Here is a 24,080-nt window from a genome sequence, read left to right on the forward strand (position 1 = left end):
CCTCCGCCCCACTGGGACTTAGGAGAAGCCCCCTCTCCCTGCACCCACAGGCTCAGCGGAGGCTCGGCCGGGGCCCCCATGGGGGTCACGGCTGCGCCTCCCCTGCCCCAGGCCCACACAGGGTGGGCTCCCTGCTCTATCCCCAACCAGCTGTCTCTTCACTTCCCTGAGCCTCATTTTCCCCATCTGTAAGGTGGGCATACGGCCTGGCTCTCAGGGTCACTCTGAGAATGAAGCACCTGGCACCTCGCCTGCACGTGCTGGCCCTCGAGCCGACGCCAGGGTCGGCCTCCTGCCCTCTGCCCTCGGCCCTCCCAGGGCTCACTGTCCAGTCCCACACTCACAGTCGTGACCAGGGCTGGGAAGGGAAGAAAAAGGTGCGGGGTCTGAGGGAATTTATGGGGGGGTGCGCGGGGGTCAGGGAAGCTTCTGGAAAAAGGGGCATGAGGCTGGATCCCTGCCCCCGCCATCCATTTGAGCATGGCCCTCAGGTCCCTCCCCAAAGTTGGAGGCAGAGGCAGGTTCCCTGGGTGCTTTAATGGCTGAGGGGCATGCTGCCTCTGCTCTCCTGGGCTCCTGTGTGGGGGTGGTGCCAGGTGTCTCTGGCTGAGTCTGAGCCTGGGGACCTGTGTGGATCCTCCCCCTCTTGTCAACAGCTCCCACCTCTCCCTGTGTAAACTCTGCTGTGGCTCCCTATCACCCATGTCACAGCCCAGCTCCTCAGCAGAGCAGACAAATCCGTCCCAACTGGGTGTCCTCCCAGTCACCCAGTGTCCAGGGCCCACTGCTCTTCAGACATTCCACGCTCTCCCACACCTCTGTCCACGCTACGTCCTGGAATGGCATGACCACTAGGTCCTGCTCCACCTGCAAACTCCTATTCATCCTTCAAAGCCTCACCCACTTGTTCCCAACTCCAACTCTATGCTCCATGGCGAGCTGCTCTCCTTTCCTGAGCGCCCAGAACGTGCCCGCCCCCGCCAAACCCTCGTACCATTCTGGCTGGGCACCAGCTGACCTGGGCTGCCTAGAGGGAGGGGCCAGGCTTCCTGCACCAGTGGCTGCCCACACAGGCCTGACCCACAAGGCACCCAGGAAGTGTCTGCCGACCAGTAAATGAACAAAGGCCCCCCACCCAGCAGGGCGCCGCCAGTCATTAGTTATTCCGCCCCCTCACGCCCCTGGAGCCGGGGGAAGGAGGGAATGACAGAGGCAGAGAACAAGGCCAATCTGTGTCGGCCTGGACGGCCTCACAGGGACGATCTCTGTACCGGCAGCTGGACGCCCAGCAAGGACCATCTCCGGGCCCACCCGGCTCCGCCGACCGAGGGGACAGCGGTGCAGCCTCTCCCCGTGAAGTTCTCGAGGAGACGGCGCCGCCCACCACCAGCTCCCCACCTGGTCCGCTCCAGGGCAGGGCTGGGCAGAGGCTCCTGAGACCGGAGGCCACGGCACTGCCCGCACAGGGAGGGGCGTGCGTCCTTGTCCCGACTGTTATCCAAGGGCTGGCCACACCCCTGGTGGCTGAGGGCCGGGCAGTGGGGCGGGCTGGCCACGTGGATTCAGGGAACCGGGCCGTGGCTCTGGGAGGGTGACGCCACCGAGACTGATGCCAACTCCGGGCTGTGCTGACGAAGTTGGAGAAAAAGGACAGAAGGCTTGGATTCACGTGGGGCCGGAGGTGACGAGGCTGGGCCGAGGGCGACTTTCCATCTGAGCCCCAGGAGTCCCAGGGCCAGGGCCCGAGTGCTTGTTTCTACGACGGTACAGGCCAGAGCATGGCCTCCGGCAAACGCCCGGGGGAGGGTGCCTGGGATCTGCCGCCTCCCGCCCTCATCCACGCTTTTCTGGAGGCCGATCATGGGATTCCTGCCACCAGCTGTGGCCCAAACATGAGATCTGTGGCACGGGGCTTCCTGCCGTCCACCTGCTGGCCCAGGACGCTCACCGTCAAGACGGCAGCTTGCTGGGACCCAATGGGGCAGCCAGCAATCCCCGGCCTGAGCTGGCTGCTGGCAGGTGCCACCTCGCAGTGGGGTGGCCAGGAGGGTGCTCACTGCCACAGATCTCAGAGGCAGAACAGGGCGGGCGGGGCAGGCCCAGGCCTGGGCAGACACCCCGGGCACCTCCGGGAACCGCTGTTCCTGCTGTTGACGCAGAGACCTACGCAGGAGCTGCTCCCCGCGGAGCCCACGCCCCATTCTGCTGAGGTCCGCGGAGCCCTGCTTCACAAGGGGACTCTGACCCATCCCTGCTTGCAGGGAGGCCGCCCCGGAGACGGGGACTCAGGCCCTGTGCCGTCCTGCCTGGACCAGTCGTCAGCTCCAGCCTCAGATCCCTGTCCTCGCTCAGAAACCTGCTCAGGCCTCAGGCCTGTGTCCCCCAGCCCCACCCACCAGACCCTCGGCTCCCACCGCCCCCCCTCAGACCACGTGCCTGGGTCCAGACTCAGCCCAACACCTGGTACAGGCCAGCCTGGAGCCCCCGAGCCCCACCTGGGGACCCTGCAGCCCGGGGCCTCTCCTGCCACTGATGGGAGAGACCTACCCTCCCCCCGCCCAACCGGCTCACGCAGACGGGCACTTCTTGGGATGCTTTAAAATCACAGAGGGGGAAAAATACTGAGATAAAAACCCAGGCCTAGGATAGTCCTCGCCTCAGGCCCCTCTGAGGACCACGGCTCCCTGGCCTGGAAAGGGAATGGGGACACACTTCTGTCGCCTGGGATCCCCCTTGAGGTCAGAGCTCTGCCAGGGGAGGTGGCCGCGCCCCAGAGCTCCCTTTCCTGGCAGGCGCCCGGGCCTCTCCCGTCCGTCTGGCTGTCTGCTCATCTGTAACGGGCAGGGGTGGGGACGGGGCAGGGGTGAGCTTCCCCCAGAGCAGCCCCTCCCCCTGGGAGTCTGTGCAAATGAGAAAGAGGTGCGCCCTGGCGAGCCGGGCCCCTGACGGAACTAACGCCAGTGGACGTCAGCCGGAGACGGGACAGGGCGTCGCAGGTTGGCTGCCTCCCCCTCCCCCTCCCTGCAGCCTCTGATGGGAGGAGGATCTAAAGATGGGGGAGGGCTCCTGTGCCCCCACCTGGGAGACACACTCTCCTTGCAAGGGCACGTGGGGCCTGGGGTGGGCCAGGGGTACGACCCAGAAGGAGGGGCGGCCCACGTCTGTGTGTTCCACCTTGCAGCCTGGGTGGCACGGGATGCCCCTTTCCTCCAGGCAGGTGGCGCCCCAGGGCCCAGAACCCCACCCTGGCTGACCCATCCTCCAGCTGGCAAGGACCAGGAGTCTCTCCCACCAGAAGGAGGCACTTGCTGGACCAGTCCCAGAGGCTCTGAGCCCTGGTGTGTAACCCAAGGCAGGAGAAGGAAGCTGCCACCGACTAGAGGTCCCACCCAGCCAGCAGGCAGGCTCTGGGGATGCGGGCAAAGCTCACCTGGCTTGGGGGATGGGTGAGCCACAGACACTGCACCAGAAGGACAAGGGGGACAACTGGGCACTGGCCCCCACGGCTGCTGAGGGAGGGCTTTGAGGAGCATTTCCCATGTACCCTGCACAACGCCCCATGATGGGCACCGTGACCGGCCTGTTCTAGAGGTGATGACACAGACCCAAGAGGGGGAGGAACTTGCCTAAAGTCCCACAGGCAGTAAATGGCAGCACTGGGACTTCAATCCTCTGTGTCTGGATTTAAATCCGGGCTCATTTTAGGGATTCTTCCCTTGGCACACAGGACATATTCTGCATCCGGGAATCACTGATGTTCTGGTCAACCTCCGGCCAGGCCGACAGCCCTGCGGGCAGGGGTGCACCTCACCTCTGGGTCAGCTCCAGGCCAGAGGCGGGCCCTTGGAAGTGTCTGCCAGCTTTGACTAACGCCCGGAGGATAGCACGGTGTTTGCGAAAAACCAACGAGGAAAATGAAAGAGGAAATGAACGAGGAAACGGTCCACACTGGAGCCGCACAGCCTTCCGTGGCTGGGCGTGCCCGGGCAGAGCGGCGGAGAAGCCAGAACTCCTTACCTGGGCCTCGGGGTTGCCAGCACCCAGCGCCAGGCCTGCTCTGGCCAGGAGCAGCCGGGCAGAGGGCAGTGGGGGCCTGAGCCCAGCGGGGAGGGATTTCACCGTGGACCCTGGCACCCGCCCTGGGGCCCCTCTGCCCGCAGGGAGGAAACGGGCCTGTTTACGGCGTGTTTCAGCCTGGTGGCACCTTGTTAAACAGGACTGACCCGACGCGCCAGCTGCTTCCTGCATGGCCCTCACTGCCCATCGGCCGCAGGCACCTGAGGTGCTGAGAACAAAGGTGGGACACCCAGAGATGCGTGGGTGGTGCCGCACGGCCGCCCACCAGCACATCGGCGGACTCGAGAAACTCCCTCACACTGACAAACGAGGTCCCTTGAGCCCCCAGCCCTGGCTGGAGGCCCTGCCTCAGCCTTTGCCCAAGTCCTATGCACAGTGAGGGCAGAGTCACAAACCGGTGGCCCCTGGACATGTCTGGTTGGGCCCACATAGTGTTTTTCAAGAACAGGAGCTGGAAATTTCGCTTCTTTTGAAAATCTGAAAGATTCAGTAACAATGGGCCGGGATTCCGCAGGCAAGACTGAGCTGCTGCAGTGTGGCAGCCGCTCCCCTGAGCGAGGCAAGTGGCTTCTCGTTGACCACACTCCCAGCACTCTCCATTGCCTCCCTATTCTTAGACCAGGCCCAGTCAGTCCCCTACATTTCCTGCCTGCCCCTGCGGGCCTCTGAATTTGCTGCCCTGAACCGACCACTGGCTCTCTGGGACTCATTTTCCAAGGAACGAGTCGCCTCCTCTAGGAAGCCTTTCCCCAGCCCTCACCTCGGTTAGGTGCCCATTCTGTGCTCCGTGGCACCTGTGTCGACCCCATCGGAGCATCTGTCACTCTACTGTAGGTGTCTGGTTACCTGACGCTCCCTTCAGACTGTGAGCCCCCTGAGGTCAGGGGCATCCCTGCGGTGGCCTTACGCTGGGAGCTGGCAGGGACAGGAACAGTCAGCCAACTGCCTGAGCGGACGAGCAAGTGGCCTCCTTTCTTCTGACCCATCCAGGAGCTGTGTGTCATCACCAGGCATCTGAGCCCGAGCTGTCCTAGAAATCTAGGCGGGGGGGCCAGTCCGTCCCCATAGCCAAAGGGCGATGGGCAGAAAGGCGGGTGACTGAGGCTCAGGGCCTGGGAGCCCCCGCCTGGCCTCACCATCCTGTTCCTGCCTAGAGCCCAGGCCCCAGCCTGCGGGGCACATGCAGTCTGGATCCTCACCTCCCCGGGGAGGCCCCGCTGCCCAGCCCCCGAGCGCCGGAGCTCTCCGTCTGGGTAGCAGTGCCAGGCCACAGAGAACCTTCTGGAGAACCACTTACCAGAAAGAAAAACGCCCTCTCCCCCAAAGCCAGACTCTCAGAAGCATGAAAATGTCAACAGCCAGCCTGGGCCGGCCCTGTTGGTGGCCAGTGTCACTGAACCCTAAGAGGCAAGCCTCCTCCCCACACCCCAGGCCTGCGGGGCTCTGAGTCTTCACGCTAAGCAGGCTCCAGCGTCCGAGGACAGCGTCCTAAGCAGAGCTGCAGGGGCAGGTGTCGGAAGCAGAAGCGCGTGGAAGCTGGGGGCTGCACAAAACCAGCCGCGAGGGGTCTGAGGGGGTCTGGGCAGGGTGCCCATCACCCTGCGGTTCCCCACCGTCACCAAGACTAAATCCAGCCTCCCTAACACGGCCCATGAACTGGCTCCAGAGCCCGCCAGCGCCCCCCACCCCGCCCCTCCCCACGACCCCCCGGCTCTTGTGTTCGTCCCGCACTGTTCCCCGAGCTGCCCGTGCCACTGCCTGGAACATCCTCTCATGCCCACTCCCCTCCGCAAGGCCCGACGCAGAAAGCACCAGCCCCACCATGGTCTCCAGGACCCACCCCACCCCCTGAATGAATGAATGAATGAACACCCCCATGGCCTCAGGGACGCTGGGAATCCAGTTGGGACCTTCCAGTGTCATGGGAAGAGCACCCCAAAGTGGGTGGCTCTGTCCATGGAGCAGACGTAGCTCCCTGGGAGGCAGGGAGCCCCCGGGGCACCCCAGGTCAGGCCTGAGTGGTCAGCCATCACACACCCCTGAGGCTCCCACAGGCTGTCGGATAGCGAGGGTGGTTTCTCTCTTCTTCCCCCTTTCTCGTTCCCAGAAGGCGTGTCGGGCCTGACCCCAGAGGTCCCTGATTACAGCCACACCCAGGCCAGGGCGCGGGAAGGAGCGCTGCGGAGGGCGGTGGGCTGCCTGCTGGGCCTGGCAGAGGATGCCTGACCAGGGGTTTGGACTGGGCTGGCCCTGACTGCTGTGTGACCTTGAGCAAACACTTGGAGACTTGAGTCTCTTGTCTGTAAGTGGGGCTGAAAAGACCCCCTCCCAGGGCCGTGGTGGAGACGCAGGGAGATGATGCGTGGCGGGGCCCACCGCAGATGCACGGCCTGGGTAGGGGGATGGGCGGCAGGCGCTGGACGGGGCTGGATGAAGAGCCCTCATGGGCCGCTCTGGCCAGAGGGGAGGGGCAAGGCCTCATCTGTGCACGGGAAGCCCACCTTGGGCTCGGTGTCCGGAGAGCACGTACCACCTGCTGAGAAGGTCCTGAGGTCCTGAGGACCACGAATCTCAGGGAGGCCTTCCCCAAGGGACAGCCAGGCCGCCCGGGACAAAGTGCTGTGCTCCTGCTCGGCGGGGGCGATGCGAGACCCGCAGAGACGCCGCATGGCTGGGCCCAGGGACCCTGGACTCCTCTGAGAGGGAAGGGGCAGCCTCTGGGGGACGCTGACCCAGCTGTGCCCCCAAGCCTACCCTTGCGGCCGCGTCTCCAAGCTGATGGGATGCTCTATGCATGACATTATTCATAACAGTGACAGCCACTGAGCGCCCCCGCCCTCGGGGACCTGGTGAGGGGACACACATGCTGTAGCTGCTTTGGTCTGAGCAGCAGCCCAGGAGATAGGTGCCACTGCCCCCATCGTACAGCTGACAAAACAGAGGTTCAGAGAGGGCCAGCGGCCCGCCCGGGGTCACAGAGCAGGGCTGGCAGGCCTGTCTGCCTTCCCAACCTGCCGGAAGCACTGTCCAAACCCCACCAGGAGCCAGAGGGCTGGGCTAGCAGGCGGCGGGCAGGGGTCCACCTAAAAAGCTCACTTAGGCAGAGGGACGGGCCTGCTGGGGGCTGGGCATCTGGCCTCGCAGCAGAGGAGCCCCTGACAGCTGTTCAGAATATTTTTGATAAAAACATGTTGAACACCTGGTGTGTGTTTAGATTAAAACAAGCTGGCCCAGACCCTTCCGATGTGCTCTCCAATGGCCAAATCCCCCGAGAGGTCCACCTGCGCCCCGACCCGGGCCCACAGGGGCACAGGGCGGGGCACTCTCCCCCACCTCCTCCACAAATGTCACACATCCCCCTCCTTGGGAGGCTAGACCAGGTCAAGGAGACCCCGTGGTTAGTTAGTGCAGCCAGCCCTGCGCCTGCACACCCAAGCTCTGGTTCTCACGAGGTGGCCCAGGAGAGAGGGAGGGCATGGAGAGGTGGTGCCCCTCCCAGTCCTGGGGATGGGGGGTCGGACCGTCCCACTCATTGGAGGCCTGGTGTCATCTCCACCAGGCGCAGACCTGGGTGTCCAGGCCGGAGGAGCTTGTGGACGACGGGGGTTCCTATACGTGGGGCACCATGCTGGCACCGCCCAAGCTGTCCTGGGAGGTGGCACCCATACCCCCCCGCCCCGAAAGGTGAAGAAACCAAGGCTCAGGACGGGTGAGGAACTTGCCCAGAGCTCGTGGCAGAGCAGGGCTCGCACCCAGAGCCTCTTTCAGCTCGGGAGGGGCGTCTCCTAAGGCGATGGGCCAGGCCGCACCTCCCGGTGTGTTTGGGGACCAGCGTGTGGAGCTCTCATCCCGTGGAACGTGCAGCCTGGGCTCCAAAGTGCAGCTTCATCAGCTCCATGGCTTCCCGGGGGCTCACGTGGGACTTCTGGTCTACCAGCCTTTACCTACTTTGCTACGCCTGTGCCACTTAAAAAGGGTCAAAGTTGGCACTTCACAAGCCAGGAGGTCCCGTGGCCACAGGGAGCTCAAAGGTGCTCAGTAGCAAGAGCCACTGGGGATATGCAAATTCAGAGCAGTGCACCCCACACACCCACCCGAACGGCCAGAGGTACAGCACCGAGGGCTGGCAGGACGTGAGCAACGGGAACTCTCACCACAGTGCGGCGGGGGGCGTGTGAGAGGGTGCGGCGTTCCAGAAAACGTTTGGCAGATACAGTATCTCCTAATGCTAAACACATGAATACGCGTGACCCAGGGATTCCACCCTGGTGTGTGCCTGAGAGAAGTGAGGCCATGTCCACCGAGAGACGTGGACAGGAACGTTCCACCAGCTCTGTTCATAGTGACCCTGAACAAGAAATAACGCAAGTGTCCATCAACAGCAGAATGAACAATAATTGTGACCCAGTCATACAATGAAACAACACACACCGACGGAAAAGACCAGGCTCCTGCAACATAGAATGACATGGATGAAATAAAGAGTTGGGTTTTTTTAATGGCCCAGGTAGCCTAGAAAGGCACACAGTGACGTTTAGGACAGTGCCAGAGGCCCAGGAGTTTGAACAACAACAACAACAAAAACATAGCTTTGAGTTCCCCGGCAGCCAAAGCAAAGAGGGAAACTCTGTAGGCTACAGAGAAGCAGATGACTGTTCATGAGGGACAACCTTCCCAGCAGCACAGACCAGGAGGGCCTTGCCCCTGCCCGTGTGAGGGTATGCGTGGCTCATGCATGGCGAGGACCCGGCAGGGGGTCTCAGAAGCTCAGAAGGTGTTCTTCCCTTACGAGCAGACCTCGGGCCCTCTCACCCCAAGGCAGCTATTGCGTGGCTCCAAGACTGGCTTGACCCGCCCCCCTGACTCCCTAAGGTCTGGCTCAGGGGGTCACTGGCTTGTTCAGCCAAGGTTTTCCTAAGCTACCTCCCACGTGCTCCCAAGTTCCCGCCTGGACAGGCCAAGTTCAGAGCTGTCCCCTCTCCTCTTTGGACTTCAGATTCTCCACTCATAAACCCGGGGGCTTCAGCTGACCTTCCTGGCTCTCCTGCTCCCTCCTCCCATCTGGGGGTGGACACTCCCACGTCAGAGGCCAACAGGAGACCCAGGTGGACGCTGACCCAGGACAGATGGTATGCGGGGTAGGGATGGGGGCGGGGATGGGTGGGCCGGTGCAGTGCAGGCAGCGGCAAAGGTCCCAGGAGCCAAGTGAAGTCTTAGGGCCTGTGTTTAATGAGCCCCACAGGGGGATTTTACTGCTCGGTTCCAATCCTGCACATCACAGGTCTTAGAGGGCGCCTGCAGGGTGGGGTGGCAGTCACTCCCTCCCTGACAGCCTGCTATGTGCCCCCTCCTTCACTCAGCACCCCCCGGGGCCCCTGCAGAAAAAGGACCCGCAGCCAGATCGCTCAGGACCTGCTCCTGGTGTCAGCTGCCCCCTGGCACCTCTGCCTGGTCCCCACCTGCCACTGAGCTCGGAGCGTGGGCTCCTCCCGTGCAAAGGGAGGGAAGGAGACCCTCCCGGCCCCTCGGAGGTCAGCAGGGGCCGCAGTGGGGCAGGCCTGGAGGGAGCACTTTGCACAGGGGCCCTGAGCTGGTGCAGCTGGGGTGCAAATCCTGCTGGAGCAGGTGACTTCCCCTTGTACCCATGAGGAATGAACAGGACGGTGTGCCTGCATGTGACTCTGCAGCGGCCGTGCGGCCTCTCTGTTTGCCATGATGCAGCATGCCTGGGGCGCAGACACACTCTGCTGTCCTCCTCCTCCCCAGGGATGCAAGCGGACAACGCTCTGTTGGAGGGGAACGTGGCCGTAGATGTTAAGATCCTTTAAAAGAATCAAGTTCTTCAGCCCCATTCCTGGAAATCTGTCCTAAAGACTGCATCCTAAAGAGACCTCATACAGAGCATGGCATGTGGAAGGTTTTCAACAAAAGGGAGCTGAACGGAAGGACAAAAGCTATAGGTACAACAGAGATGCTCACGACAGCAAAGGAACCAGTCCAAACCAGTCCAACCACAGGGGAGTATGGTTTATCTGCTCCGTAAAATAAGATGCGGCTATGAGCAAGGACCAGGGGGAGATAAGAGTTATACGTGCACGTGACCGTGGCTACAGAAGGGGGCTGGCAGGAGCCCAGAGGAGATAAACAGCGGTCTAAGCGAGGTGGGAGAATGGGTCGGACCGTTCCTCCAAGCTCCCTTGGAGGCTGCGGAAAAGCTGTCTTAATCATGTACATAATAAGAGAAGCAAAGTTTCTAGTTTTGTTTTGCCACCACTTCACCGGAGGTATTAAGGAAGCTGGAAAGTCAAGGTTATGCTCCAGCCCAGCCAGATAAACAAGAGGCGCACAGCGGTTCCACCTAGGTCCTGCAGCTCACCAGCCGTGGGAGGGCCAGCCCGGGCCAGCCCAGACCTTGGGGCCAGAGACCCAGCCGGGCATGGCAAATGCCACCAGCTCTGCAGAGCGTATCCGTTAATTACAGAGCGCCCCCAGGTGAGCCGAGGTAACCTTGGGGCCGGTGGTACCTGCCACGTCCAACGAATGCCACCTGGAGACCACCCAGGGCTGGCCTTCACCCCGTCCCCTCTGCCCACCTACCCACAGTGCCAGACAGGCCTGAAGCCATTACCCTAGGGACAGAGAGCACTGGGGGTCCACCCAGCACATCCTTGGTGGCACCTCCTTCAGGTCCACCTGGAGAAGGCTTCGCGTCTCAGCCCCTGGAGAGGGGGAACACAGGAGGGGCGGTTTGCTTCGGGCCACCTGGCCAGCACGTGGTGGGGCTGGGACTCCAACGCTGGCATCTTCCCTGTACCCACTGGCTGGAACAAGCCCCAAACACAGTAAACGAGCCCCCAAACCCAGGAGCTGGAGGGACTTTAGGGTACAACCCCTCATTTCTCAGGTGAGAAAACTGAGGCCCAGGGAGGGCAGATGCTGGCCCGAGGCAGCCCAGGGAGGCTGCACAGAGATGGGACGAGTCTGTCCTTCCAGAGAGCTGAGCCGGCCACCTGCCGGGCACAGGCCCGAGCAGAGGGCGTTCCTGGGCTCCCTTCTTGCCAGGACTCTCACCACCTGCACTTACAACACAGGGCCGGGCATCGGGGAGTGGGCGCAGACGGGGAAACTGAGGCACGGTCTGGAGGGCCTGGAGAGAACCAGCGGGGAGACCAGCGCCCCTCCTCCGTATTTACTTGGCACCTTCCACCCCGGCTGGGTTCCCCGAAAAGCTGACGGACGCCACCTCATTCATCACAGCCCAGACAGCACCTCGTAAGTGGTCAAAGCCGCCCAGTGAGGGGCCATTCATCCCGGCGGCGTGCCCCACACTGGGCCGATTGTGCGCGCAGGGACCCCGTCCAAGCTGCCCCGGCTCCTGGCGGGCCGCCGCGCCCTGGACGATTCCTAGACGGAACCTTGTTTTCTTCGGTTTCGTCTCCAGCCCAGGAGGACCAGCTGCTCCTCCAGAACATTCACTCAACACTGCTCCGATTTTCCTCAGACCCTGGTCCTGCCCCACGATTTACTGGGAAGCCATAAACCAGCCCTGAACAGCCTGGCCCTCTGGCCTCCAGAAAGCCCTGGAAGCAGCTCCCATCTGGCTGCGGGGGGGGGGTGGGGATGGTGGTAGCAGCCCCCAGAGGCATTTGCTCAGTGATCCTCAGGGGGGCGCTGTCTTCTTTACAGATGGGGAAGCAGGACCAGAAGCGGGAACCTGGCTGGTGGCAGCGGTTTAGGCTCAGGATTCGGGGGTCAGGGCGTCCCCACGTTCGGGGAAGCCCCAGTGACTCATCTTCTCTCTCAACCCCCTCAGACCCCCTCCAGGGACCTTTGGGACTTGAGCCCTAGGCTCGGTGTATTTGAAGGGCTCAGGTTGCCAGGACTGGAGAATGGGCAGGCTGGTCTGGCGACGGGTAGAAGGAAGCTGTGTAGGTTGAAGATCCCGTGGAAAGTAGGGCCCCAGGTGCCGTCTGAAATGCTATTCCTTCCTGGGCGCCCGATTCTGGGCACAGGGCCTGGCACTGCAGGAACACCGTCCCTCACTGGTCCCTCAGCCCAGGTGTGGGTCAGGACTGTACAGTTCCAGGGACTGAGGCTTTACACTACACTTAACATCTGATAGGGCCCCTCTCCCTCCTGCCCCACTCCCCCTCCTTCCCACCTCCCCCCCCCCCAGTTTCCTAAGTACTTGCTTATTGCCATACAAACTTAAGAATTAACTTTTCCAGTGTGTGTTACAAGGCAGAGGAAGGTGTCTTAAGTTACCCCTAAACAAGGTTCTTCAGCAGAAAAAGCCTCACTTCTTCCTCAGAACGCTGGGGAGTAGACTGGGAAGTGCCGTCAGTTCCACTTCCAGAGGCCCACGATCAGACAGGAGATGAGAAGGCTGGTTCTCAGATCCAGCTGCTCATCGGAATCACCTGGGGAGCTGAGAACAATGACTCGCGTGTGGTATCAAAGCTGTGGGATGCAGCTAGAGCAGGACCCAGAGGGAAATTTATAGCACTAAAACACTTACGTAGGGGACTTCCCTGGTGGCACAGTGGTTAAGAATCCGCCTGCCAGTGCAGGGGACATGGGTTCAAGCCCTCGTCCGCGAAGATCCCTCATGCCGTGGAGTAAGTAAGCCCGCGCGCCGCAACGACCGAGCCTGAGCTCTAGAGCCTGTGAGTCACAACTACCGAGCCCATGCACCAGAACTACTGAAGCCCATGCGCCTAGAACCCCTGCTCCGCAACAAGAGAAGCCACCTCAATGAGAAGCCCATGCACAGCAACGAAGAGTAGCCCCCACTCGCCGGAACTAGAGAAAGCCCGCGCTCAGCAACGGAGACCCAACGCAGCCAAAAATAAATAAATTAATTAATTTAAAAAAAAATGCTTACATAGGAGGAAAGTTCTCAAATCCATCATCTAAGCTCCCACCTTCAGAAATCAGAAAAAGAAGAGCAAAACAAACCCAAGGCAAGCAGAGGAAGGAAATAATAAAGATCAGAGAAGAAAACAATGAAACTGAAAACAGAAAAACAACAGAGAAAAATCACCGAAACAAAGGTCTAGTCTCTGAAAAGATCAATTAGGGATGCTGATGACTGAACCCAACCCCCGCCCAGAGAGTTCCCTTAGTTGGTCTGGGGTTGGCCCAGGGGTTGGCTGGTCTCATCTCCCCCTGTGACGCTAATGGGCAGCGAGGACCACCTTGCTGCCACGTGCAGACCACCTGAGGGCTGCCCAGCAGGAGGAAGGAGCGGCCTGCACAAACGCTGCCTCAGTTCCCACCCCTGTAAAACGAGGGAAGCAGCACAATGCCAGCCACTTGCCATGCTGTTCTGGGCAAGTCTGCTTCCCACTCTGGGCCTGTTTCCAGCCCAGACCCTGTGCTAGACCTGACATTCTCCGTCTGCGCTGCTTGGAGCCCCGGCTCCCGCGAGGGCCCTGCCTCCTCCCATGTTCCACCAGGGCTGGGATGGACCCCACCCTGTGAATGAGGCCCCCCAGCTCCGCCCCACCGTCAGGAGCCTCCACCCGGTGCTGTGGTGGCCTAAATGGCCCTGATCACCTGGTGGTGGCCGAATTCATCTCCTTCCACCATCCTGCATGGACCTTCCCTGCGCATGCTCTTTTCTCCCTGTACGCCGCTGCCCCAGCTGGACACTCAGGACACATCTGTTCACCAGGACACTAACCGGAGGCTTGCTGGCAGGCAGGCCGTCCTCCTGCCCTGCCCCCCCTTTAATTCACAAGCCCAGACCCCGAAATAGCACTGCACACAACACCCACCTCGACCTCCTTTTGGAGGCCTCATATTCTGCAAGCGCCACACCCTCCTTTAGCGGCTGCTGTGTCCCCACGCGGGGAGCCGTGGAGACAGGAAGGCCTCACGCTCAGGTCAGGTGGAAACTTCGCAAAAGAACAGTGATCTTGGGCCTCAGGACAGGAGAGATCTTTTCTATCTGGGACAGGGAATCCCGTTTTCTGCAAAGAGGTGGGCGACGGTGTTTGCTAAAAACCACAGGGCCTTCTTGGACGTTACAGGGCACAGCCAATACCACGAGCCCACTCTGCCCCTCAGTCTGTGCAGGATTATGATCTGGCCTTTGATCTATGGATGAGGAAGCAGGCTCAGAAAGGGGCTGTGAACCCCTTGGTCCCAGAGCAGGTAAGTGGCAGTGCTGGGCCATGGACCTACTCTGTCTCCCTTTCCCGCTGAGTCACTGGGTGCATCCCGTGGGACAGGGGCCCCTGGGCAGATGGGACGGATGCTACCCCGCCCTCCTACAGCTCCCAGCCTGGGGCTACATCCCAGTCTCAGTACAGTGGCAAAGGAGTGGGAGTGGCTGCCTGAGGAAGGCCTGGAGATGCTCGCCTTTGCCAAGGCCCACGTCACACCTTGACTCAGAATTCTGGGCCAGGAAAAGTTCTCTTGGCTCTGATGGTGCCTTCGGAGCACAAGAAAGACCCCTCTGACTGTGTGTGCCCTCGCCACCAGGACAGGCAAGGCCAAGTCCAGAGCCTGCAGGGCGCCACCCCTCCCACCGTGGGGAAGAGGCGGGAGTATAAATATATATAGATGGATTATTAACTAGGTCAGGTTTTTAAGACATCACAGGCATTAAGAGGAATGCCAACAGGCACATCCAGCTGCAGCAAAGCCCGCATGGAAGGTTCCAGCATTTCCCCATGGCCACCCATGAGTACCTCCATTTCCTGGCAGCCAAGGGCTCTTTCTTTTGCTTAGACCACAGCTAGCACTTGCTCTGCAGCCCCCATCCCCGAAATGCTCAGCGTCCACACTCTCCCAGTTCCAGCTCATGTGCATTTGGGAGGAGAGAGAGAGAGACAGAGAGACAGACAGAGACGGACAGAGAGTGTTATGTGTGTGGACGAATGAGCTGTTCACGCTATTCTTTGGATAGAAAGAAGGATTAAAACCCGGCAAAGCCAGTCAACTGCACATCTATTTTTCTAAGGGGGGTGGGGTGGGGATGGAGAGAACTTTCCTGAAAGAACTTGGCCTTGAAACATTAAGTCAAACAACTGGATTTGGCAGTGGCCAGCGTCCGAGCACTGCCAGCCTGGAGAAACTGGCGGCCCAGCACGCTGCGTCAGGCTTGGGAATAATGAATTCATTCAAAGCCGAGCCCAGGGGCTGGAGAGCCAGTGCACGCAGGGGGCCTGCAGATCAGAGAGGCTGTGGCACCAGGGACCCCCGGGTCTGAACCGAGAGCCTGACCTCAGCTCTGCAGCCGTCGGCCAAGGCTGCCCAGTAGGGAACCCCATAGATCTGACCCCACAGCTGCGGGAGAGCCAATGGGTCTGTCGGGATGGAGAGGAAAAGGCATCGTTCTGGGCTATTAACACAGGAAGGAAGCACCAGTGGATGAAAATTACAGGGGCCAATCCCTAACTGGTGATTAACGTTAGAGGGGTGAGCCCCCCAGCACCATGGCCTTCCCTGGAGGGGGTCTCGTGTGCCTTAGCGGTCCAGCGCCTTTGACCCTGGACAAAGGGGACATGCTGCGCCCATGTGGCTACTGCCCACACCTTCTCTCGTCTGCCATCCTGCATGGGCCCAGGGGATGGTGACGCTGTGGCTTGAGCCCACGTCACCATTTTGAAGCTGAATTTCAATTTTTGCTGACTGGCCTTTGTCTTTGGAGGTGGCTTAGAAGCCAGAATGGTGGGCCCAGCTCGATCCAGCAATTGGCAGCTTTTGGAACAGATAAAAAATTAGGACCTGCAACGCATGCTCCGAACAAGCCTGGCCGCCGCCAAGGAGGCGCCGTCTTTAAGCTCCGAGCCGCCTTCCTCAGGCGGGGGAAGGCGCCACCGCACACAACCCACCCACCCGACCGCCTGCGGGGAGCGGCACCGGTTAAGGCCAGACAGACACTCCTGCACACAGCGTCCCGGAGGCTGTTCGGAAACCCAGCAGCGCAGGGACGAGGTTTTGCCCGGGTCTGTATGAGGCTCGGGAGAAGCCCGGGTCCTTGCGGGTGACGCCCCGTTTTCTCTCCAGTGGCTCAGGAGAGGGGGCACCATGAGATCATTTCAGAGCCCTCACCAGCTGCACTGCTGGGGGAAGCCTTGATGTGTGGACGCTCCACCGTCTCATAAATAACCGCCCTGCTGGCACCACAGCTGGTCCAGAAAGCGACGTCTGGCTTTCCCTAACCTTTGCTCCTGCATCCTCGGCTCCCAGAGAACAACGCAAGCTGTGGGCCGGGCCCTGGGCGGGGGCTGCCCCCCCGATGCCCCGCCCAGCAGACCTTGGTGTGTCCCCCCACCCTCGGAAGGCAGACTTAGCCCCTGCGAGCTATTGTCACGGCGGGTCCTGAGGAGCAAGAACCCACCAATACGGATGTTTCTGTGCAGACGTTTATAAAAACTTCTCTTTGAAAAAATTAAACGGCCTAGGGCTTCCCTGGTGGCGCAGTGGTTAAGAATCCGCGTGCCAGTGCAGGGGACACGGGTTCGAGCCCTGGTTTGGTAAGATCCCACATGCCGCGGAGCAACTAAGGCCGTGCGCCACAACTACTGAGCCTACGCTCTAGAGCCCGCGAGCCACAACTACTGAGCCTGTGTGCCACAACTACTGAGCCTGTGCTCCAGATCCCACGAGCCACAACTACTGAGCCCAACACGCCACAACTACTGAAGCCTGAGCGCCTAGAGCCCGTGCTCCGCAACAAGAGAAGCCACCGCAATGAGAAGCCTGCGCACCTCAGCGAAGAGTAGCCCCCGCTCGCCGCAACTGGAGAAAGCCCACGTGCAGCAACGAAGACCCAAACACAGCCGGAAAAAAAAAAAAAAAAATTTTGCTCTAGAGAGCAACGCTTCAGGTCGGCTGGGGACGTGGTCACCTTGGAGGCGAGGGGACAGGTGCTGTGCCCCTGGCTGCTCTGGGCCAGGAATGCAGAGTCCCTGAACCCTAACACACGCCCGTCCAGAGGCCCGTATTTTCTCAGCCTTTGACTCTCCCCACACGAAGCACTTGCGGCGTGGCTCGCTGAGGCGGGGCGGGGCGGGGGGGGGGGGCGGCAGGGCTTCCCCTCAAGCCTGGCAGGCGGGGTGGCATTGTTGGTGTGGGACCTGTAGGTCTGGGAGGCCCATCACTACAGAACCTGGCAGCCCTGCCCCCAACCCGCCCCTGTGCTCAGCCAGGGCTTCGACTGTGCAAGGTCAGCACCAGACCCCGAGATGTCTCTGGGATTTTCTTTTTTTAACTCAGCGTGGGTTCCGGCCTCTAGAGAACAAACAGCTGGAGCAAAGGCCCTGGAAGCAGAGTGGGGGACAGTGGTGACGGCGGAGGAGAGGGCAGAGCAGGGCCCAGCGGGGCTGGGGCACATCTCGGGCCACAGGGGCACCGGCCGGGGCACTGGCTGCTACACCGGCAGGGTCACCTGCAGCAGGCTTGAAGGAAGGGACGGAGAAGAAAAGCTGGTCAGAAAGGGCGAAACAAACATTCAGACCGAATTCAGGAGCAGAAGGTGAAGTTACTGGGGCTGCTGTGAAAGAAAGAGGACGGCTGTGGCCAACACGACAGGGCGGGGCTGCCCCCGGGGGAAAGCTCCCACTGCCACGACGTGCTGAGTGAGGGGAGCCTCACCCTTCTGGGGGGGGGGTCCGTCCCCTGCCACCCAGGGGCCCACACCCCGTCCCTGGCTCCCACACATTCTGGACCCATCTCCCCATTCTGAGTCCCGCGTGGCCGACACTCGGGCAGGACCGAGGCGAGGGCTGCCTGGGAGCCCTCGTAAAGCCACCAAGGCACTGACGGGGGCCACTTCAGGGCCCTCTGCGCCCAGGCTTGAAGACAGACAGCAGAAACGGGCACCCTGCATGCCAGCTCCGATGTGGGCTCCAGCTGGGGCTATGTCTTAGGGGTACTGCTGGCTGGGACCAGGGTCCAGACATCAGCAGCAGAGGTGCGTGGCTGTTCTCCAGATACCTGGCTTCCCCTCTGAGTGCTGCCCAGAGTATCAGACTTGGATGGCGCAGGGGTCAGAGCCTAGGAAAGGCTCTTGCTGGGCAGCATTTCTTACAGGATTGGGAATTCTTAGCTCTTTCTCCTCCTCTCCCCTCCCCTCTCGACAACTCCCCCGGAACCCCTTTGCTCTGTTCACTGCTGGCTGCTCTGTGCTCTGCAAAGGTGAGACATACAGTCTCCTCTCTGTGTAATCGGCATCCACCCATCCATCCGTCCAGCCTCTCTCCTGGGGCTACATCAACACAACCACAACTGCACGCTGGGGATGAAATCAGCTGATGTCTCCGTTGCTGACACTGGTTTCACCCCAGAGAGAGTCGTGGGATCACGTTTTCTTTATGAGAACACAAATTAAGTGAGTTGCACACAGCCGTGTGCTGCCCGGGTCTGTACTGACCGTGCACGCGTCTCTCCACCTCCATGTTCAGTGACATCATGCCGGCGGCTCAAAATCAGCCACGATGGGAGAATTTATACCATGGCAAGTGGCAAGCGCTACCAATCAGGACTTCCCCCCACCACTACAGAGCTAGTTGGTACATTTAAAGCACTTGAACTTGTTAATTCTCCAAGTTAACTATGTTTCCTCATAGTTAAAAACAATTGCATGAGATAATGATTTATACGCGTATATATAAATAAGCCAGGGTTCACAGATGCATGGCAGGGCAATTTCCAAGGTAATGACGATAAAACTTAATTACTATTAACCCTGGGAAGGTCTTTTGAGATGAGAAAACCTTTAGTTTATAACATTTTTTGAGTCATTTAATATTATATTAGCAAGGTGGGGGCCATAGGAGAGCTGTGGCGTCTTTCTCACCTGTGGACCTCCATGGAGATCTTTTCCACTGCTGGAAAGCCTTAACCTCTCTGTCTGCCAGAGGATCTGCCTTTCCTTCAAGATTAGGCTCAAATGTCACCTCCTCCAAGAAGCCTTCCTGGACTTTCACAGACATTGCTGGCTGTGCCCTTCACAAGCAAACTCAGTCCTTGGCAGTGTGGTGTCCCCAAGCCAGCCTTACCATTCTGTGTTGAGTTTGTGTCTCTCTTCCCCACAAACCTGGGGGATCCTCCAGGGCCGGGGCCTGTCTCGCTCACATTCATAACTGACCACAGTCCTCACTAGATCAGGTTTGGATGGTGAGGGCAATCTCCCCTGACCTTCTGCTCCCCTGCCAGGAGAGATGAATACCGAGGGAATATTTCGGGCCTTTCTCTCCATCAGCCCCACCTCTGGAGAGAGGACTGATTAATCTCATTGATCTCACCGCACCCCCCCCCCCACAACCCCCCGGCCTCTCATTTAGACAGAAAGGAAACAAGGCAGAGACCCATCCACAACATCTGGAACAGCTGCTGGGCTAGCAGGGGGAGGGGCAAGATCCTTCAGGACTTACCTGCTTCACTACCTGGGACCATTAGCATGTTAGCCTTCAGCTTAAGAAAAATTTACTCTAAAATGCTTTCTTAAAAACACATCTAACAGGAATGCAATTCCAATTACAAGAGTATCAAAAAGAATAAAATATTTAGGAATAAATGTAACAACAGAAACGCAAACCTCATACTCTGAAAACTACAAAATATTATTAAAGGAATTAAAGACCTGAATAAATGGAAAAGTATCCCACGTTCATGGAACGGAAGATTTAACATGGTTAAGACGGCAAAGTCCCCAGAACTACAGACTCAAGGCAAAATCACTACCAGATCCCAGCTGACTTATTTGTAGGAACTGATGAGTTGATTCTAAAGGTCACACAGAAGTGCAAAGGACCCATAATAGCCAAAAAACAATCTTGAAAAAGAGAACAAAGTAGGATTCACACTTCCCTTTCTCAAAACTTACAATGCAACAGTGATCAACGCAGTGTGGTACACGACGGATATACAACTCAATGGAATAGAACTGAAGGTTCTAACAGAAATAAAACTCTGTGTGTAGGTTAACTGATTTTCAACGAGGGAGCCAGGACCATTCAAAGGGGAAAGAGTAATCTTTTCAGCAAATCGTGTTGCGACAACTGGATAGCCACATGTAAAAGAATAAACTTGTACCCTTATCTCACATCACAGGCAACAAATGAACTCAAAATGGCTCAAAGATCAAAATCGCTCAAATGTAAGAGTTAAAAATAGAAAACTCAGAAGTAAACATAGGGGTACATCTTCATGGCCTCAGATTTATCAAAGGATTCTTAGATATGACACCAAGAGCAAGAGCAACAAAAGAAAAAATAGGTAATTTAGACTTCATCAAAATTAAACTTTTGTGCTTCACAGGATACCATCAAGGAAATGCAAAGGCAACCCACAGAATGAGAGAAGACATTAGCAAATCATATATCTGATAAGGGCCTTATATCCAGAATAAAGAACTCAGAACTCAATGATAAAAAGACAACCCAATTTAAATATGGGCAACAGATCTGATATATATTTCTCCAAGGAAGATACGCAAATGGCCAGTAAGTACATGAAAAGATGCCTGACGTCATTAGTCACCAGGGAACTGCAAATCAAGACAATAATGATACTACTTCACCACCCACTGAGATGGCCAGAATCTAAAAGTCAGATAATAACAAGTGTAGGAGAGCATGTGGAAGAATCAACGCTCACACGATGCTGGTGGGAATGTAAAATGGTACAGCTGCTTTGGAAAACAGTCTGGCAGTTCCTCATATGACCTACACAGTTACCATATGACCCAGCAATTCCACTCCTAGGTATATACCCAAGTGAAAAAAGCCAGCCACAAAAGAGCACATATTATATGGTTTCATTCATGTATTTCTAGAATAGGGAAATCTGTATAGAGAGAAAGTTGGTTAGGGGCTGCTCAGGGCTGGGGAGATGTGGGGAGGGTAGCTAAATGGTGAGGGGGGTACACGGTCTCTTCTAGAGGAGATGCAAATGTTCTCAAATTGACTGATGATGATGGTGTGTGAATATACTAAAACCCCTTGAATCGTACACTTTAAATGGGTGAATTGTACGGTTGTGGATTATATCTCAGTAAAGCTGTTTTTTAAAGACCACATTTAAAGAGAGTGATAAAAGCTAATATGGAAAGCTGACATATGACAGAGGTGGCATTACAGATCAGAGGGGAAAGGGTGGGCTATTAAAAGATGGTGTTGGAACAGCTGGCTATCCACATAGAAAATAAAATTAAATCCTCCGCCTCACGCCACGCACACACGGCAAATGTGTGTGTATTCAGAATCTGAATGTGCAAACCAAAACTTTAAAACTTCTGGAGAAGAATGTAGAAGACCAGTTTTCTAACTATGGGGAGGGGAGGACGTCTTAAACAAGATACAAAATGCACAAACCATAACAAAATGAAAATGAAAATTGATCAGATTAATAAATCTGATTATAATTCAATTTAAAACTTTTGTTCAACAAGACACCATAAACAAGGTGAAAAGACAAACCACAGACTGGAAGTAAATGTTTGCAATACACGTAACTGACAAAGGAGCAGGAGCAGAATGTATAAAAGATTATTACAAACTACTTTTAAAAAGACAAGCATCCCAGGCTTCCCTGGTGGCGCAGTGGTTGAGAGTCCGCCGGCCGATGCAGGGGACACGGGTTCGTGCCCTGGTCCGGGAGGATCCCACATGCCGCGGAGCAGCTGGGCCCGTGAGCCATGGCCGCTGAGCCTGCGCGTCTGGAGCCTGTGCTCCACAACGGGAGAGGCCACAGCAGTGAGAGGCCCGCGTATCGCAAAAAAAAAAAAAAAAAAAAAGACAAGCATCCCATGGTAAAGTGAACAAAGGCTATGAATAGGTAATTCACAAAAAGGAAACTTGAATGGTCATTAAACACTGAAAAAGAGCTCAACCACACTGAAAGTACAGGGAACGCAAATTATATTAAAACAAGATATTATTACACACTTTTCAGGTTTGGAAAAAATTTTTTTAAAATAAATACCTCACGGTACAAAGAATTGGCAAGGATGTGGGAAAATGGGATTCTTTTCCACTGCTGGAGCGGACAGAGCCGGGCGCATCCACTTTGGCGTGATGGGCATATCTAATTAGTCAACCGTGAACCGCGTTCGCTGAGCCAGTTCTCCTGCTTCGGAATCAGGGCTTGGCTAAACTTCCCTGATGACAGTAATCACTGAAATCCTGTTGAAAGAACGAAAAGATTCCCCGGGTCTAAAACTCAGACCCACCAGGGACAGACCTGGTAATATGTATATTTAACAAGCTCTCCAAGGTGATGCTTATTACCCAGCAAGTGTGGGGAAAATTGTTCTAAAGAAAACCTAGCCCATTTTCACAGGAGGCATGCCAACACGGCTCACCACAGTATGATTTATAATCGTGAAAAAACCGGGAACCATCTACACGTCCATCAACTGGAGACTGGAATACAAATTGTGGGACAGCCATACATTGAAATGCTCCCACATAACTCCAGCCTCTTTCCTGGCCAGCCCTGAAATGCTCATTTCCAGAGGCTGGCCAGACCTCTAAATAAATATGTCCTATGTGTGATTTTCCCTGTTGGTGCCATGTTGCATGAATACAGCTGAGGGAAACGGGAAGGAGTTCAGTGCTGGGATTCTTCTACCTTTCCAGTAGCTGACTGTTTCCATAAGAGGCGGAGGGACCCACCCTCGCCAGCTCCATGATGGAGGCGGGCTGCCTAGAGCAGGAGGGCCTTCTGCAGGAGGTGCCCCAAACCCTGGTGCGTAAGATGCTCCTCCAAAGAAGGGTTCTGTGGTCAGATGTGTTTGGGGATGCGGGCTGCCCCACCCTCCTCAGCCTCACAATGCCTGTGTCCTTACTGCAGGCACCGGCGAGACCTGCCTTACAGAGACTCAGACGCAACGACAGCGTCGGGACACCTTCGGGGATGCGGCTGGAATCGTGGGCACATGAGCCTAAAGCAGCCCAGCTTCTCCCAGATTACTCGCCTGCAAAACCCTTTCCACGTGACCGCCTTTCCTAGAAATCCCTCTGGCCCTCGATGGGGCCTCCAAGCAGCCAGACATGGGTGGGACCAAAAATAAGTGATGCAAAGAACTCTTTTTGCAAAGGCCAGAACCTAAGTGTGTGAGCCATGAGTAGGTGGCGCTGGCGGCCGGGCTGCCTGGGCGGTGGAGGCGGCGGGAGCGCCGGGGCAGAGGGCACAGGCCCAGCCCTCCGGGCACTCACAGCTGCTGCTCAGGCTGCGCCAGCTTCAGACGCGCAGCCGAGCGTGAACTTCCTGCGGCCGGCGGCCCTACCTGGCTCCCCTGGGGTCTGTGCCCCCTCAGCACCTGAGCGCAGTTCATAAATGGCACACAGGAGATGTCCTTCCTGACCCCCTCTCTCCTCACCCCTGCCCGGGACCCCAGGCCACGACTGCGCGCCGCGGCTCACCTGCCAGGGGAGGGCCTGGCAGAATGTGGGTGAGGCCCTCGGCCCCCGCTCAGCACACAGCCGGCAGCCCCGTGTGGAGGTGCGCCCCAGGAACCAGGGCGGGGTGACGGGGACGGGTCTGCCAAGGATTCCTGGGGGTGACACACCTGGTCGCGACACACCTGGTCGCAGGGGCGGGGGTGGTGGAAGGGAAAAGGAAACTGGACGCACGGCCCAGTGTGTGAGCATCAGCTCCTGCCCCGAGGCCTGGGGGCTGGGGGCCGGGCAGGCACTGCGGCAGTAAGGCCTTCAGGACCCTCAGCTGCCCCCAGGGGGCACCGGGGATGGCTTCGCACTGAGGCAGAGACAAGCGGCCTGACCCTCTGAATCCTGGTGTCGTCACTCCCTCAGCCGGCTTCTCCGGCTGGACCGGTGCTGGGGACCTCGGCGACGACGAGGACGTGGCCTCGCCTAGGGAGCTCTTGCCTGGGTAGGGGGGAGACACGCATGAACGGACCGTCACAGGAGCTAGAGTAGCTAATCCCAGCGTGAGGGGGCTGTGAGAGGGGAAGTGCCGACTGCTGAGAAGAGGATGAGTGAAGGCGTGTCCATGTATATGTGTCCATGGTGCGTGTGCGTGCA

At 58.1% G+C, this 24,080-nt stretch overlaps 1 protein-coding gene across 3 annotated transcripts in view; it reads right to left on the minus strand.

Annotated features, from left to right (window-relative positions):
- LHPP (phospholysine phosphohistidine inorganic pyrophosphate phosphatase) overlaps positions 1-24,080 on the minus strand; it is a 141,586-nt gene that overhangs the window by 9,341 nt on the left and 108,165 nt on the right. The window contains exon 7 of one of the 3 annotated variants that reach the window (XM_081250149.1): positions 21,720-22,217. The exons of the other annotated variants lie outside the window; for them this stretch is intronic. Within the exon in view, the coding sequence (XP_081106275.1) occupies positions 22,184-22,217 (34 nt within the window). The 3' untranslated portion in view covers positions 21,720-22,183. Of the gene's footprint in view, positions 1-21,719; positions 22,218-24,080 lie in introns of those variants that run through there. 3 annotated transcript variants of the gene reach the window in all.

The sequence above is a fragment of the Mesoplodon bidens genome (genome assembly GCF_964165515.1).
Source record: "Mesoplodon bidens genome assembly, chromosome: 1".
Classification (NCBI taxonomy): Eukaryota; Metazoa; Chordata; class Mammalia; order Artiodactyla; family Ziphiidae; genus Mesoplodon; species Mesoplodon bidens.